This window comes from Vicia villosa, unplaced genomic scaffold, assembly GCF_029867415.1.
Source record: "Vicia villosa cultivar HV-30 ecotype Madison, WI unplaced genomic scaffold, Vvil1.0 ctg.002260F_1_1, whole genome shotgun sequence".
Classification (NCBI taxonomy): Eukaryota; Viridiplantae; Streptophyta; class Magnoliopsida; order Fabales; family Fabaceae; genus Vicia; species Vicia villosa.
This window is the reverse complement of record NW_026705879.1, coordinates 148,134-162,524: the sequence shown is the minus strand read 5'-3', so window position 1 is coordinate 162,524 and position 14,391 is coordinate 148,134. Positions and strand designations below refer to the sequence as shown.

The 14,391-nt window shown below is 32.7% G+C and overlaps 2 protein-coding genes across 2 annotated transcripts; both read left to right on the top strand.

Annotated features, from left to right (window-relative positions):
- Nucleotides 1-1,003: 1,003 nt before the first annotated feature.
- Nucleotides 1,004-3,512, top strand: LOC131638314 (uncharacterized). Its single transcript, XM_058908864.1, has 2 exons — nucleotides 1,004-1,336; nucleotides 3,114-3,512. The coding sequence occupies exons 1-2, from the start codon at nucleotides 1,129-1,131 to the stop codon at nucleotides 3,299-3,301; spliced, it is 396 nt and encodes a 131-aa protein (XP_058764847.1). The 5' UTR covers nucleotides 1,004-1,128; the 3' UTR covers nucleotides 3,302-3,512.
- A 7,383-nt stretch (nucleotides 3,513-10,895) lies between these two features.
- Nucleotides 10,896-14,385, top strand: LOC131638326 (bifunctional protein FolD 4, chloroplastic). Its single transcript, XM_058908887.1, has 5 exons — nucleotides 10,896-11,239; nucleotides 12,719-13,065; nucleotides 13,298-13,534; nucleotides 13,638-13,805; nucleotides 13,940-14,385. The coding sequence occupies exons 1-5, from the start codon at nucleotides 11,098-11,100 to the stop codon at nucleotides 14,108-14,110; spliced, it is 1,065 nt and encodes a 354-aa protein (XP_058764870.1). The 5' UTR covers nucleotides 10,896-11,097; the 3' UTR covers nucleotides 14,111-14,385.
- The last annotated feature ends 6 nt before the right edge of the window (nucleotides 14,386-14,391 follow it).

The window sequence follows — 14,391 nt, the reverse complement described above, 5'->3', positions numbered from 1 at the left end:
TGTTGCGGAGATGAGTAGAGGAGCCATAGAGGCATAGTTCTCCCCAGTTGGCGCCCCTCATGCAGACCATGGTTGTCGAGTTATAGAATGTTGTGCAATATAGGCGGCAGAGGCAGATGATCTGACATACTCAGTAGTTTATATTGGGATGCATTATTTTTTTGGTATTTTCAGATGTATTTTCGGTCTCTTGTTATGTAATTGGATATCTTGACTTTTTTTATTAACGTATGAATTTTTACCCTCTTTTAACTTAAACTTTAGTTTAATTTATGCTAATATAATTTAATATAAGTTGTCCATACAAAAATCGATTATTTGGACAATAATGTTTTTCTGATGTGAATCAGTGAAGGTTCCGGAGATGTATCTCTAAAATAGTTCCCCTTTATATCAACCACGTCTTCAATAATTTTCAGAGAATATTTTAGAGATGCGTCTCTGAATATATTCAAATATCATACGAAGATGCATCTCCATACCACATTTTGTTTATAATTGTGGTGGTTCTCAAAAAAATGACATTTTAATTGTGATTTGAATACGTCCGGAAATACATTTCTGAACTCATAAAAAACAGTTTTAAAATTATAAAAGTGTGATATAATTATATAAGGGCCTATTTAGCAATCCCCGATTATAATTCCATGGAACATAGATATCAAGAGACTTTAAAATAAGATTCTTTTAAGCAAAGAGAACATACAAAAATAAAAATATAAAACTCCACCTTTTAAAATGTCACTATTGTCTAGGAATATTTAATAATAATGATAATAATAATTTTTTCAGTAAATAGATAGTTTAAATTAAAAAATAATTTTAGAATATATTTAATGTTGAAAATCAAGTGAGGAAGAAGTTCCACAAGATTGAACACTTTATAAATAAAAGAACCCATATATATATATATATTATCTTAAGATTTTAGATAGACAAATGATGTGTGTTCCAAGTATAATAAGCTCCCTGGTTACCCCTGGTTGCTCCAACATTTAAACTATATAATTTGTTGAGGTAATGTAATTTTAGAGAATAAAGGTATTTTATCAAATTTAACATAATTTCTAATTCCTTCTTTAGTTTATACAATGTGAACACATAAGCGCAGAGCATTAGAATTCTAAAATGGCGCCGGAAATTTCAAAAACCCATGAAACAGTTCGGAGCTCCGAAGATCAAGATTCGGATTCCGAGTTGGAGAAGTTAGAGCATGAATTGAAGAAAATGGCGCACAAGATTCAAGAATACCGAGAAACTCTTCCGGATCAGCTCAAATCCACGCTCATTTCGGTTCTCGATGATCAAAGACCCCTTCTTCCTCAAATCAATCCATGTACACTACACTTCTCCCCTTTCTGTTTTCTAGGGTTTTCTTTTCCATTTCAGGGTTTGATAATTCAATTCATTTTTTGGGAAAAAGATAATATATAAATAAGTAATTGATTGATGTTTGGAATTTAATGTTGTCTAGGGTTTGATAATTTTTAATTTATTGTGAGGCTTACTTGGTTTTGTGTGAAGTTAATTTTTGTATTCCATTTGAATTTGTTTTTGTATGGTTCTAAGATTATCCAATTTATGTGTTTTTGTTTGTGGAGCTTTATGGAAAGTTTAATCTGTTTCTTTAGATTGGTTTGAAATTGTTGCTGTTTGAGATTGCTTAATTCTGGTTGTTGGTATTGTAAATTGCTTCAACAGTTAGTTTTGAACATTTAAAACACTTTATTGTTACTTGAAGTCTATATAGCTGTTGCTTTTAAACTAAGAATATTCTCTTGCTCCAATTTGTTAAACTTGGTTTGGTGTCGGTAGTTTCTTGCTCTGTAGCACCGACACTCTGAAAAAAGTCATGCTAGTGTCTATGGGCATGTACGCTAACACGACACCGACACATGTGATTACATTCAATTTTCATTTTCAAATTATTCACGACACCGACACATGTGATTACATTCAATTTTCATTTTCAAATTATTATTGATGTTGCGTGTCGTGTCTGTGTCTGTGCTTCATAGGATTCTTGACTAGGTAATGCGTGTACTTTACTGGGTTTAAAATGCATGACAAGTATAACACATTTAAGTAGATTATTATATAAGAAATGATCTTGGTAATCTGTGTTGGTAAGGCTAAGCTTTTTTTTGTTGTTGTTTGTTTTGGGTTTATTGGTAGCCGACCCCACTTAGTGGGATAAAACTTGGTTGTTGTTGTTTTGGGTTTACTGCAGAAACTTAAATATTTTGCTGGTCCTGGTGATCTATGTGTTGGTAAGGCTAATTTTTTATTTATTTTTATTTATGTAAGGATTACAGTGGCATTTGCTATGAGCTTAGCTCTGCATCTGCTTATGTGCAGAGGATGCTACAATTTGTTTTGAACTGAACAGGACAACTTTAAGATACTTAGCAATTATAGTTTCAATGTTATGTTGGTCATCATATTAATCTTCTGTGTGAAAGTAACTCTTCATTTTTTGTCGGCATGTATGCCTAAGTAATGCGTTCCTTCCCTTTGTTTTTCCAGAAGCAATATTTCTAACCTGCCTGTCTGCCTGACTTCAAAACTTCCATAAAAGTTGAGTGACATCGAGATACAATTTGGAACTCTTCTCTATTGCAAACTAACACTAGCATCTTCTAGGCTTCATTTGTTTGTGCTGACTATAGTGATAGTTCAAACTTTCTGGTAGCGTCATTACATCTGTATAATTGACTCCATCTTGTTGGAAAGTACTTTATTTGTTGTTGTTGTAGTGATGGTTCAAAGTTCAAACCTATTTGAAATTCAAACTTCATTTTGAATATTTTCAAGTTAGCAAAAACAAGTTTTGTTTTTAAAATACTTGGAGAGTTGACTTATTTTTTTATGTCAAATTGTATATAAAACTTTTTTTTATGACTGATCTTTTTCATCTTCCCTGCTACCTTTTTTTAACCTAAGTGCTTGCAATTGTTTATCTATATGCATATATATTGCATGTTATTATTATTACTGTGATTCACTTTATCTTATATCTGTATCTGAAAGAAATGATCCTTCTGCCATTTGGTTGTTAGGACTTAGAACTTGTTTTGTATGTGTTGACCTAATTTGAATTATACACTGTACAGTTGCTTTGGAGCAAAACATATCCAGTGAGGAAAATCCAGAGACTGCTGAGAAACTAAAGTTACTTAATGAAAAGATCTCAAGCAATCGCTCTGCCGCTCCAATAGTTTTGAAAAGGATGAAAGATTGCATTGCCAAATTTGAGAAGTTAGATTCTGCAAACATACTTCCAGGCTTCAAAAGGAAGTAGACTGGATAAAGTCTTTGCAAAATTGCTATGACGAGGAAGATATGATGTCCCATGTTTACGGAAGAATTTAAAATTTGAGATATACCAAAATGCATGGTTTTTAAGGTGGCATTTAGCTGGAACAAGTTGATTTTTGCCCATTACGGTGAAGTTGTATTTTTCACCATTGATTTGATAATATTAATATTTAACGGCCAAGATTTTTTACCAACACTTCGTTGGTAACTTTTTGTTTTTTCGTATTTAAAATCATTAACTATTTTTACTTATCATCTTCATCTTTCATTATTCATAAAAATTCATTTCATCTATCATCTCCATCTTCCATCATTTCTAAAAATCAAAATTCACCATCATTTTTATCTTCCATCATCTCTAAAAACTTCGATTCACCCATCATCATTATTTTTCACCATTGCTAAAAACTCAAATCCATTTATCATTTTCGTCTTCCACAACCATTTTTATCTTAAGAATCTAAAACAAACAATAATCTTATATACAAGTGTTCTCTATATTTCATTGAAGACTTAATTGGGCCGAAATGTGTAAAGGTTGTTGCAGAACAAAGTTAAGAGTTTTCAAACATTCTCGGATAGAACAAAGGCTCACCGGTGGGACTAAATAAAGGTTGATGCAAAACAAAAACTCCGATTGGAAACTTTGGGTCTAGCAAGAATTTTGGATCAAGATCAAATGAAGATCTAGAAAGATTGGCAATTTCAGTGTTCTGCTATAACATAAGGGAAAATCAATTTAGACATGTGTTTGGATAAAGTAATTTGTTGGCTTGTAGTGTTTATCATTGTTGATTATTTGTTTACTAAATATACTCTTGTACTTGTGGATATATGTGCTTGTAGATATAGTCAAGAAGTGATCTAATACGGTAAATCTTATGGATATCAAGGATGTAAGTCAACCAGTAGCTGCTTAGTTTTGATGATGACAACACTTGAAGTCAAACAACTGGTGAAGATAACTCAAGCGCTAAAAAATGCACACGATGGTTGATCAAGATATCCTCCCAAATCAAGCTAGATATTTGTTTAAAGTCAAAACTATAGTCCAATGACTTTCAAGTGAAGACTTAGGATTAATGATCACTTGCGATTCAAACTTTCAATCTTTCAGATGATGGTAATCAACATGGAGATATATCAAGCATCATCATGAAGATTCAAGATTCTTGTGTGATGTTAAAATCAAAGTATGAAAGAGAGGAACTGTGAAAGGTCCTCTCTTTCATACTTTGATTTGAACATCATTCAAATAAAAGAGTGAAAATTCACATCATAATAGATACATATCATATGAACAATGGAAATAGTACACTACAATCCCACAAATTCATCACACTTCATGATTAAATGAGTTCCACAATAATTGCACACAACACAAGTTCCAATTATCACATAAGCACACATTAATTCAAATATCATATAGCAAAATCAATGTGACTCCAAATGCAACCAATGCGACTCATGCATGTGGTACCATGTGAACATCAAGCTCACCGCTCCCGAATCCATCTTCAAGAACTAGAGTCACGCTTTCAATCCGGACAAGACCAAAGCCCTCAAATATGAACATTTAGTTTACCTCTTCCGATCCACATAGGAACAAAGCCACGCCTCTATTTCTACACAAGAATCAAAGCCAACTCGGAGTATCATCTCCCCATGAATTCATGTGCAGCAAAATTCACAATATATGCTATTAAGATTATCACATAACCTTAATTATCCAAGCATATCACAATAATTCGCGCAATTCGAATTATCCACCAAAACGTTGTACAACACACATTTATCAATTAATAAGGCATACACATAGCATTTATTGATTACACATAACATATAGCACACAAGTCAATCCATGTTATTCACACCGTTCACCAAATACTTCTTATACATATACCAAATTCAAGTATCATGTACATATTCAATTTCGATTCAAAACATATCCAAACATCATTGAATAAATTATTAAAACACATGGAAATCCATCTTAAATCATAAGCATACAGGATCCCAAGTCAAAGAATCAAAAATCACAAAATTGCATAACAGGTCGCGCTACTCGCGCTAAGTCAGAAGTTTACGCGCTACGCGCGCTCTGTACCGCGCGACGCACTGTCTGCGATTTTGGAAAAAAAAGAATTTGACAGCACTTCCAAAAATCGTTTTTAACCAACCAAAACTCATCCAAACAACAATTAATCACATATAAATGATTCCTAATCATGTTTCTACTCATGGGTTAACATTATAACAACATAAAACATGATTCAATCCCAAATTTCATGGATTCTACACAAACCCTAACATTTGAAACAATGAGAAATTGAAGAGATGAACAACCTAAGCATACAACTACCCATTGCATACATATATACCCATAATAATGAGGACTCTCCCCCTTACCTTATGTTAAATCTCCTTCTTCTTCTTCTAGTTCCCTTCACTCTCTCCCATCTTTCTCTTCTCTTAAGCTCTCCCGCTCTTCTCTTTCAAAAATGAATGTTATGAGAGACTAAACCTAGTTTTCTCTTACTATCTCTTTCTAATTAGGTGGGCTTAATAACACATTCAATCCTTATTATTTCTATTTCAATTAATTAGGCCCAATAGTTAATATCTCATTATTCTACCAATAATTCTAATACCCCAATTAGCATATTAACACATGATCAAATAATTATCACACCAATAATAATTAAATAATTATACTACTAATAAAATAGCTATTATATAAATAAAATAGAAAAATCGGGATGTTACACTTTGAGAGTATTCTTTGAGTAAATAATAATTCTTTAGGAATTTATTATTTTTGTTGGGAGGTAAACCATTTAAAAAGTACTTATTTGTATTTTGGGGGATTAATCTTAAGTCTCTGTTTGGTTCGTGAGCTCCGCCAATGAAAAAACTCTCTTTTGATTCCTGAAGATCAACCATTAAAAATATCCACAATGATTCTTGAGTTTAGCCCAGTTAAAAACTCTATTGGTTCGAGATAAGCCTGGTGTAAAACCTCACTAGATTTCTGAGTTCATCTCGGTATAAAAGCTTACTAGGTTTGAGATTATTCCAATATAAATCTCGGTTGGATTTGTGGTCAGCTAGTATTAAACCCTGGTTCGGTTTGTAGGATAGCCAACTTAAAACTCCGTCTTGATTTGAGATTAGTCTACACAAAATCTCAGTTTGATGTGAAGACTAACCACTTCAAGTCATGTTCGTTGTTAGATTAGAAGTTAGACTGAAACTTCATTTTCTTGTATATGGGGGCTCGTGGGCATAACTTTATAAAAGATTGTAAGCATAATATATATATATATATATATATATATATATATATATATATATATATATATATATATATATATATATATATATATATATATATATATATATATATATATATATATATATATATATATATATATATATATATATATATATATATATATATATATATATATATATATATACTCTCAATATCAATTCTTGGGGACATAATTAAGTCATCTTGACCGAACCTGTATAATTCTGTGGTGTCATTTCCCTTTTCTTATCTCTTTTATCATTAGTAATTTTTTTTTACTTTGAATTTCTGCTGCATATTTATTCAAACATTTTATAAAATATTTTCAAACTCTAGTTTATCAAAAGATTTGTTTTTAAATCAATGACTTTTAAACCTCCACAATTCACACTCTCTTGTGTATTAATTCACATGTCTAACATTATTAACTTTTCATAATTGTGAAAGACCATGTGAATTTTTAATGGCAAAACCATTGATGAGTGAATTAAGCTCTAGAAAGAATGAATGAGTTACACCACTATAAATTTTATGTTCACACTCTCTCTAATCTTTCTTCTTTTATGTCTTGCATAAATATTGTATGCTTAGGCTTTATTGATTTTCTAGAAATTACATATGGTTATGATTTACTACTTACGTAGCGATTCTTGTGTAAAAGTAGGTATGTGTTAGACTAAGTCTCTAAACTCTAAACGATCTCTTTGGTGATTAAGCTTCAAAACTATGATAATAGAATCTTTATCAATTAAATAAGTTTGAAATACACTTCTCGTGTACGTTTGAAGTTAGATTAATTGTTACTTGATTGTTTAGTAATATCATTGTAATCACATTCAGTTTTTTGATTATCATGCTATTATATGTAACATTCCAATAAAATTATGAACTCACTTGACATTCCAAAAATCGTGTTCATGACCAATTGAAATAACTACAATTATGAGATAATGCCATTCGGTTTGAAGAACGCCACAACGAATTTTCAAAGATTGATGGAATTGTTTTCTCTAAGCATATAGGTCGTAACCTAGAGTCAACATTGATTATATGATGGCCAAGATCTCAAATGCTAAAAATTTGTAAGAAGGTATAACATGTGGCTAAATCCCAACAAGTGATCTTTTGAGGGTGCAAGTTGTAAAGTATTAGGCTTCACGTTAACTAGGAGAATAATTGAGGCAAATACATACAAGTATGAGGTGATCATTAGTATGAGAAGTCCGAACTTGCAAGATAACATTATTATATGGTTTTCTATCATGCTCAGTGACAAATTTATTCATTTCTTTGCAACCTTAAAGAAAAAAGAAAAATTCAAGTGAACATAAAAGTGTAAATAAGTGTTATAAGAGATGAAAAGCTTCTTGGAATCCCCTATAGTGATTACCCTCCCAAATAGGGGGATCACTTATATTTGTACCTATCACCCACCAATACAATGATAAGTCCGACCTTGTGCAAGATGAGGATGAAGAAGAGAAGCTAATTTATTTCTTCAGGGAACGTAGCCTCCAAAGGCGAAACATTATGTAACTTTAATTTTTATTCGTAAATCAATAACCCTTAGGATGTAACTCTTTTCCCCTATAATGGCACGAGTTTTTAACTAGGCGCCCTAAGTGTTTTAATCAATAACCCCCTCTCCCAATCATCATTAAGTATTTTAATCAAGCTTTTTTTTCATTAACCCTTACAGAATACACCGTCTAACCAACATGTTTTCTACGGATGGTGTGTCAGATATTAATCTTCGAAAACACCAACCCATGACTCAAAATTAACCTTGTCTAACCAACATACTTTGTACGCAAGGTGTCTTAGGATATTAATATCCGGATTCACCCTTGACTCAAAACTAATATAGCATATCCAATATGCTCTATATGTAGCATGTGTCTGAATAGTAATACAGAGAAACACCCCCGAATCAAAATTAACATCTTCTGACCAACATAATATGCATACATGGTTTTTATGGATAGTAATTGTCAAATACACCCTGGCTCAAACTTAACATAGTCTAGCAAACATACTGTGTACCCAAAGTGTGTATGGATTTTAATCTCTGGAAACACCTCTAACTAAAAAATAACATCGTCTAACCAACATACTTTGTACGCATAATGTCTCTAATTATTACTAACTAGACACACCCCTAACTAAAAAATACACATGTTTAATATTCATATGTTAGGCTGGAATAACATTGCTTATTATATTAACACCAATTTAGTAAAAACAAGAACACAATGCAATCTAGTTTTGTGTAAACAGTTAAAATAATTTATCATACACAAGTCGATTGAGAATGAAAGGTCACACACTAAAGGTGGTGGAGAAAGTGAATATTCATTGTCTTGATGAATAATAGAAATTTATAACCACTTTGATTAATGCAGCCCCACCTTTCTCTTTCTCACTTCTTCAAAGTTTTGCCTTTTCTTTTCTTCATCCTATTATTTGAATGTAAAGGCATATGCACGAGTTTTAAAGCCTTGGAAGCTTTAAAATTGTTTAAAAAAATACACAAAAACGAAATAAAGTGTTTTGGGCTAAAAATTGGACAAATTGAACCCTTACACATTTTACTACGACATAATAAATTAAAAACATTAAAATGGAGCAGCAAGCCCACAGGTCATGTCATTTTCATGAGTTTGGATCAAATTGCCAAGTCTTGACCCATTTCCTTTCAATTAGTCCATTGCTCCCATTATTTTGGTCGTGAATTGTATAAGGGCACCATTGATTCTCTTAGTACGTGTCCTTGTCACAGGACCTTAAAAGCTTTGGATTACTTTATTTAAGTCTTTGTGCTCCATGTTCTCATTATCCTCTCCCTCTTGAAGTTAATTCGACCTCGAATTGAACTCATCATTACCTACATAAAAAGGAGATAAATCAGAAATATTGAAAGTGACATTTACACCACACTCACCGAGAAGTTCTATCTTGTAAGCATTATCATTTATCTTAGAAAGCATTTGAAATGGACCATCTCTCCTTGACTGTAATTTTCACTTTCTTTGTAAGTCAGACCTTGCTAGATAAGTTACTCAAAAGGAAGTTGTTCTTTTCAGTATAACCAGACCTTGGAGACATTGTCAAAACTAGAGGAGAAATCAGTACAAGTCAATGATAATGCAAGGAGAATTAATGAGCACGCTAGTATAACTAAAAATGAAATTGAGGACATGAGATTAGAAATTGGTAAACTTACCAAATACAAGATGAGAGGATGTGATTCATTGAGACAAAGAGGATGAAGTTACCAATTTCAAGATGAGAGGATGCGATCCGTTGAGGATGAAAGTGCTTTCCAAATACTAGCTAAAAATGTACATTCACAATCTCAGGAAGAACTTAGATCTCTTGCTGCTGAACTTCATAATAAGGTTGGAATTCTTGAGACAATGTAATCACATAAGCAAGCTTTAAAGGATGAAGTATACAAGGCCAATGAGGAAAACAAAGTTCTAACCTATCTAAAAATGGAAGAAGGTTGAGAGAGAGAGAATCTTCTTGCAAGTGAGGGGTGAAAGGACGAGAGAACATGTTTATGTATTTTGTTTCTTTTGTAAAACAAATGAAATGTGTTTAATGAGAGTTTTTTTTTTGAGATTCTCTCATTCCACCCCATGGGGTTTCTCACGCATCATGTGTGTTTCCAAAAATACCCCTTACTTCTGGAGGTGTATCTCTCTAAGCCTCATTTTTATTTAACGTTGAATTGTTCCCGTAGATGTATCTGCGGAACCTTTTTTTTAACGTTGTTTAAACGGTTCCGTAAATGTATCTACGAAATAATTCAATGTAAAATAATAAAGCGCTTCCGAAGATACACCTTTAAAAACGAAGGGCACAAATAAAATTTTGTCAATTGCCTAAGACTATTATGAGGTGGATTGAGATAACCTATTTTTTTTTTGTGTGAATTTGTAAAAAAAAGGTCATGTCATCATAATTTTAACTAGATTGTCATGCGAGTATAATATAACTTTTTTTATACAAAATTTAACAAAAATAATCAATTTCACTAACAAAATGGTTTTTAAAGGAGTAAAAAAGAACAATTATTAATTAAATAACTAACATAAAAACTTAAATTAAATTAAGATTAAAAAGATGTATTAAGTCCAATTTAAAAGTTGCATAAAATTATTAAAAAATCAACATAGATTAAAATCAGTTTTAGCTCTTAGATGAAAACACACGCACACGTGTGCTGTGCGTTCCAAACCAATAAACTCGATGTTGTTTTCTTCTTAAACCCTATTGTTCCTCTTCAACAAAAAAAACAAACACAGCGTTAATCTTCCGAAAACAAAAAAGAACATACATGTCTTTTGAGAACAACTAAAATTCTTCCAAGAGAAGAAAACATTGCACAACTAAGCAAACCCTATACATTATTATCACTTCTCAATCACTGTTTCAGGAGAAGGAAGAAGAATCACCCAATAATGGCTTCTTCTATTTTCAATCCTCCTTCTTCCACCACCGCTCTCCTCCTCCGCACCCGCCAACCTCTTCGCGTGGGTCCTACCTCTCTCCGCTTCCTCACCATTCGCTCCTCTCCCCCTTCATCTCGCGTTCTCTCCATCGGTATAAACCTCTCACCCTTTCTCTTATTTGTTCCTAATCCTTTTCCCTTTTAACTTCTGGGTAATCTTATTATTATCTTTATTATTTTGGTAGAGTTTATGCTATTACACTTCTACATCAACAAAATAAGGGTTTTTTTTTTCTTGTTTTTATATTGCATTTTTTTTTACCCTCACTGGAATTGAATTGGTGTTTGGCTGGACTTGAATTATCTTTGTTGCTTTTATAGTGATTAGCTTTTGCATGTCCTCTCTTGCATTTCTTAAATTAATATGTCCTTTTCTTAGGGTAGGTTTGGTTTCACGTTTGGAGCACCTATACTTGATTTTAACATATTTGGTTGTTTTGTTCTCAGAGTATAATTGATTATGCTTTTCAGAAATGATTCTACTTAAAGTTAAAGTTATGATATATAGCTTTTGAGTTTAAACGTGATCTGTACACTAAAATTTACTATTCAACTTATTTTTGTAGAAATTTATCCAAGCATAAATCACATTACCTTCAACTCACTCTTAGCAAGAAACGATTTTACATAATCATTTTACTCAATCAAATTTCTTCACCACAAAACCAAACACACGCCAAACTCACGTTTAGTGTATGTTTGGTTTCACGCTATGAGCACCTAAAATTGATTATGAATGTGTAAAATTAGTTTTGACATGTTTGGTTGGTCTCAAGTAGAATTGGTTGTGTTTTTCAGAGTTGATTCTACTTGAAGATATAATTTGTAGCTTTTGAGTCTAAACGTAAGTTTTACACTGAAATTTATTCTTCAACTCACTTTTATAGAAATTTTTTCAAACATAAATCACTTTACCACTCATTTTTAGGCAGAATCAATTTACTTAAAATCAATTTTCTTCTCCGCAACACGCGCTTATTCCAAGGTTTTGATACTAGTATGTAGGAAGTGCTTGATTAAATATTTAAATGCCAAAAAAAAGGCTTGATTTATTTTGTTTCAATAATTGAAATTAAAAAGGGAATGCTTTCAGATGAATGACTTCAGGGTTTTCTGGTATATATTTTCTGGAATTATAATTCATGTGTGCTCTGGTTTGTTTTTGCGATGCTGCATCTATGTCGGTTTTGCTGTGATTGGTGTTGGTTTAAGATGTTCTTTATCGAAGTTAACTGTCTATTAGGTTTAAGATTATGATTTGTCCAAAATTTAGAACTTCTTTTTAATAGGTTGGAATGGAATCAAGATATTAAACTTAGTTGTGGATGGAAAGGATTTGTTTCTTGAAAGATTATTTTTTCTCTTTTAGCCGTTAATCTTTTGTTAATTTGCTGTCATCTCTTATTAGTTTGACATTGTATGAAATCCAATCCAAGAAGTTTTCACAGTAGGAGATCCTAAAGCACCCAGTAACATTTAGTTTTGTGCGGTTTTCATTTTTTTTTTCCGGACCGGTTTGCAATTTTTATTTTGATAGGTTCTTTAACCTGTTTCCATATGACTCTATGCAGTTGCTAGTGCTACCGAGGCATCTGCTAGTGCTGCTGAGGCATCTGCTAAGGTGATCGATGGAAAAGCGGTGGCAAAGCAAATCAGAGAGGAGATAGCAGTTGAAGTCTCCAAGATGAAAGAAGCTGTCGGTGTGATTCCAGGGTTAGCTGTTATTCTTGTTGGAGATAGAAAGGATTCTGCAACTTATGTGCGCAACAAGAAGAAGGCTTGTGAATCTGTTGGAATTAATTCTTTAGAAGTAAATTTGCCTGCGGATTCAACAGAAGAAGAAGTTTTGAACTATATTTCTAGCTACAATGATGATCCTGCGGTTCATGGCATCCTTGTTCAGCTACCTTTACCATCTGTATGCTTCTAGATCTCTAACTTATATGATTAGCCTATTTGTATATTTATGTCGACCATTCAAATGTATCATAGATAACATTAATAACTATTAGAGTTTGCATCGGGTCGGGTCTAACTCAACCCTACATGGCTGACTTGTAAGACGAAGTATGCCTCCCACTATGTCTGTAGTTCATAACCTAAAGATTTGATTGTGGAAGTTTGCTTGATTTTCATTGATCTTGTGACAGCATATGAATGAACAAAATGTGTTGAACGCTGTTACAATCGAGAAGGATGTAGATGGTTTTCATCCATTGAATATTGGCCGACTTGCTATGCGAGGTAGAGATCCGTTGTTTGTTCCTTGTACACCAAAGGGATGCATTGAACTGCTCCACAGATATGGCATTTCTATTAAAGGAAAGAGGGCTGTTGTGATTGGTCGGAGTAATATTGTCGGAATGCCAGCTGCTCTCTTGCTGCAAGTAAATATCTCATTGCACCATACCTTAAAAAGATTACTGATTTCTTTTTGTTTCAAACGAATACACTTTGACTCACTCATTTATATGTCTCTTATGCTATTAGAGGGAAGATGCTACTGTCAGTGTTGTCCATTCCAGAACTAGTAACCCTGAAGAGATCACAAGACAGGCAGATATCATAATCGCCGCTGTTGGACAACCAAACATGGTTAGGAAAAGCTGGATAAAACCTGGTGCAGTCATTATCGATGTTGGAATCAATCCGGTAGATGTAAGTAGATTTCTTTCAAGGCTTGTTTATAGTATACTTTTAAACTCTATCTCAGTTTTGGGGGTAGACAAATTTCATACTCGGTGCTTAAATTTTGATATGAAAGTTGTTTAATCATTGCACTTTTGTGACAGGATCCAAGTAGCTCTCGAGGATATAAATTGGTTGGAGATGTTTGTTATGAAGAAGCTATACAAGTTGCCTCTGCTATTACACCTGTTCCTGGTGGAGTTGGTCCAATGACCATTGCAATGCTTCTACAAAATACACTCAGCTCTGCAAAGAGAATTCACAATCTTGAATAATCTAAATGATGTATTATAACATTATGAGCCATCAATTTTTGTTTGGGAGAGTCTTGAATTTTGCTCTACTTTTTTATTTTATTCTATTTTGATAAAAAAAAAGTGGGGAAAAAGGACAATGTTTCTTGGCTTGATGCCATGATGGTATAAAACTTCCCCCTTTCATGTGTACTTGCGAGTACACAAGTCATTAGTGTTTAGGTATAATGTGAGTACTAAAGTAGATTTGAATGTGGAAGAGAAGTTTGATTTAATGATAAAATTTATTGCTCAAATTAATC

What these genes read in the sequence shown, in the direction of transcription:
- LOC131638314 (XM_058908864.1), top strand. Translation starts at nt 1,129, where the DNA reads ATGGCGCCGGAAATTTCAAAAACCCATGAAACAGTTCGGAGCTCCGAA. An exon ending in TCTTCCTCAAATCAATCCAT is followed by an intron (nt 1,337 to 3,113) that starts GTACACTACACT and finishes TACACTGTACAG; the next exon opens with TTGCTTTGGAGCAAAACATA.
- LOC131638326 (XM_058908887.1), top strand. Translation starts at nt 11,098, where the DNA reads ATGGCTTCTTCTATTTTCAATCCTCCTTCTTCCACCACCGCTCTCCTC. An exon ending in TTCAGCTACCTTTACCATCT is followed by an intron (nt 13,066 to 13,297) that starts GTATGCTTCTAG and finishes ATCTTGTGACAG; the next exon opens with CATATGAATGAACAAAATGT. An exon ending in TTGGAATCAATCCGGTAGAT is followed by an intron (nt 13,806 to 13,939) that starts GTAAGTAGATTT and finishes CTTTTGTGACAG; the next exon opens with GATCCAAGTAGCTCTCGAGG.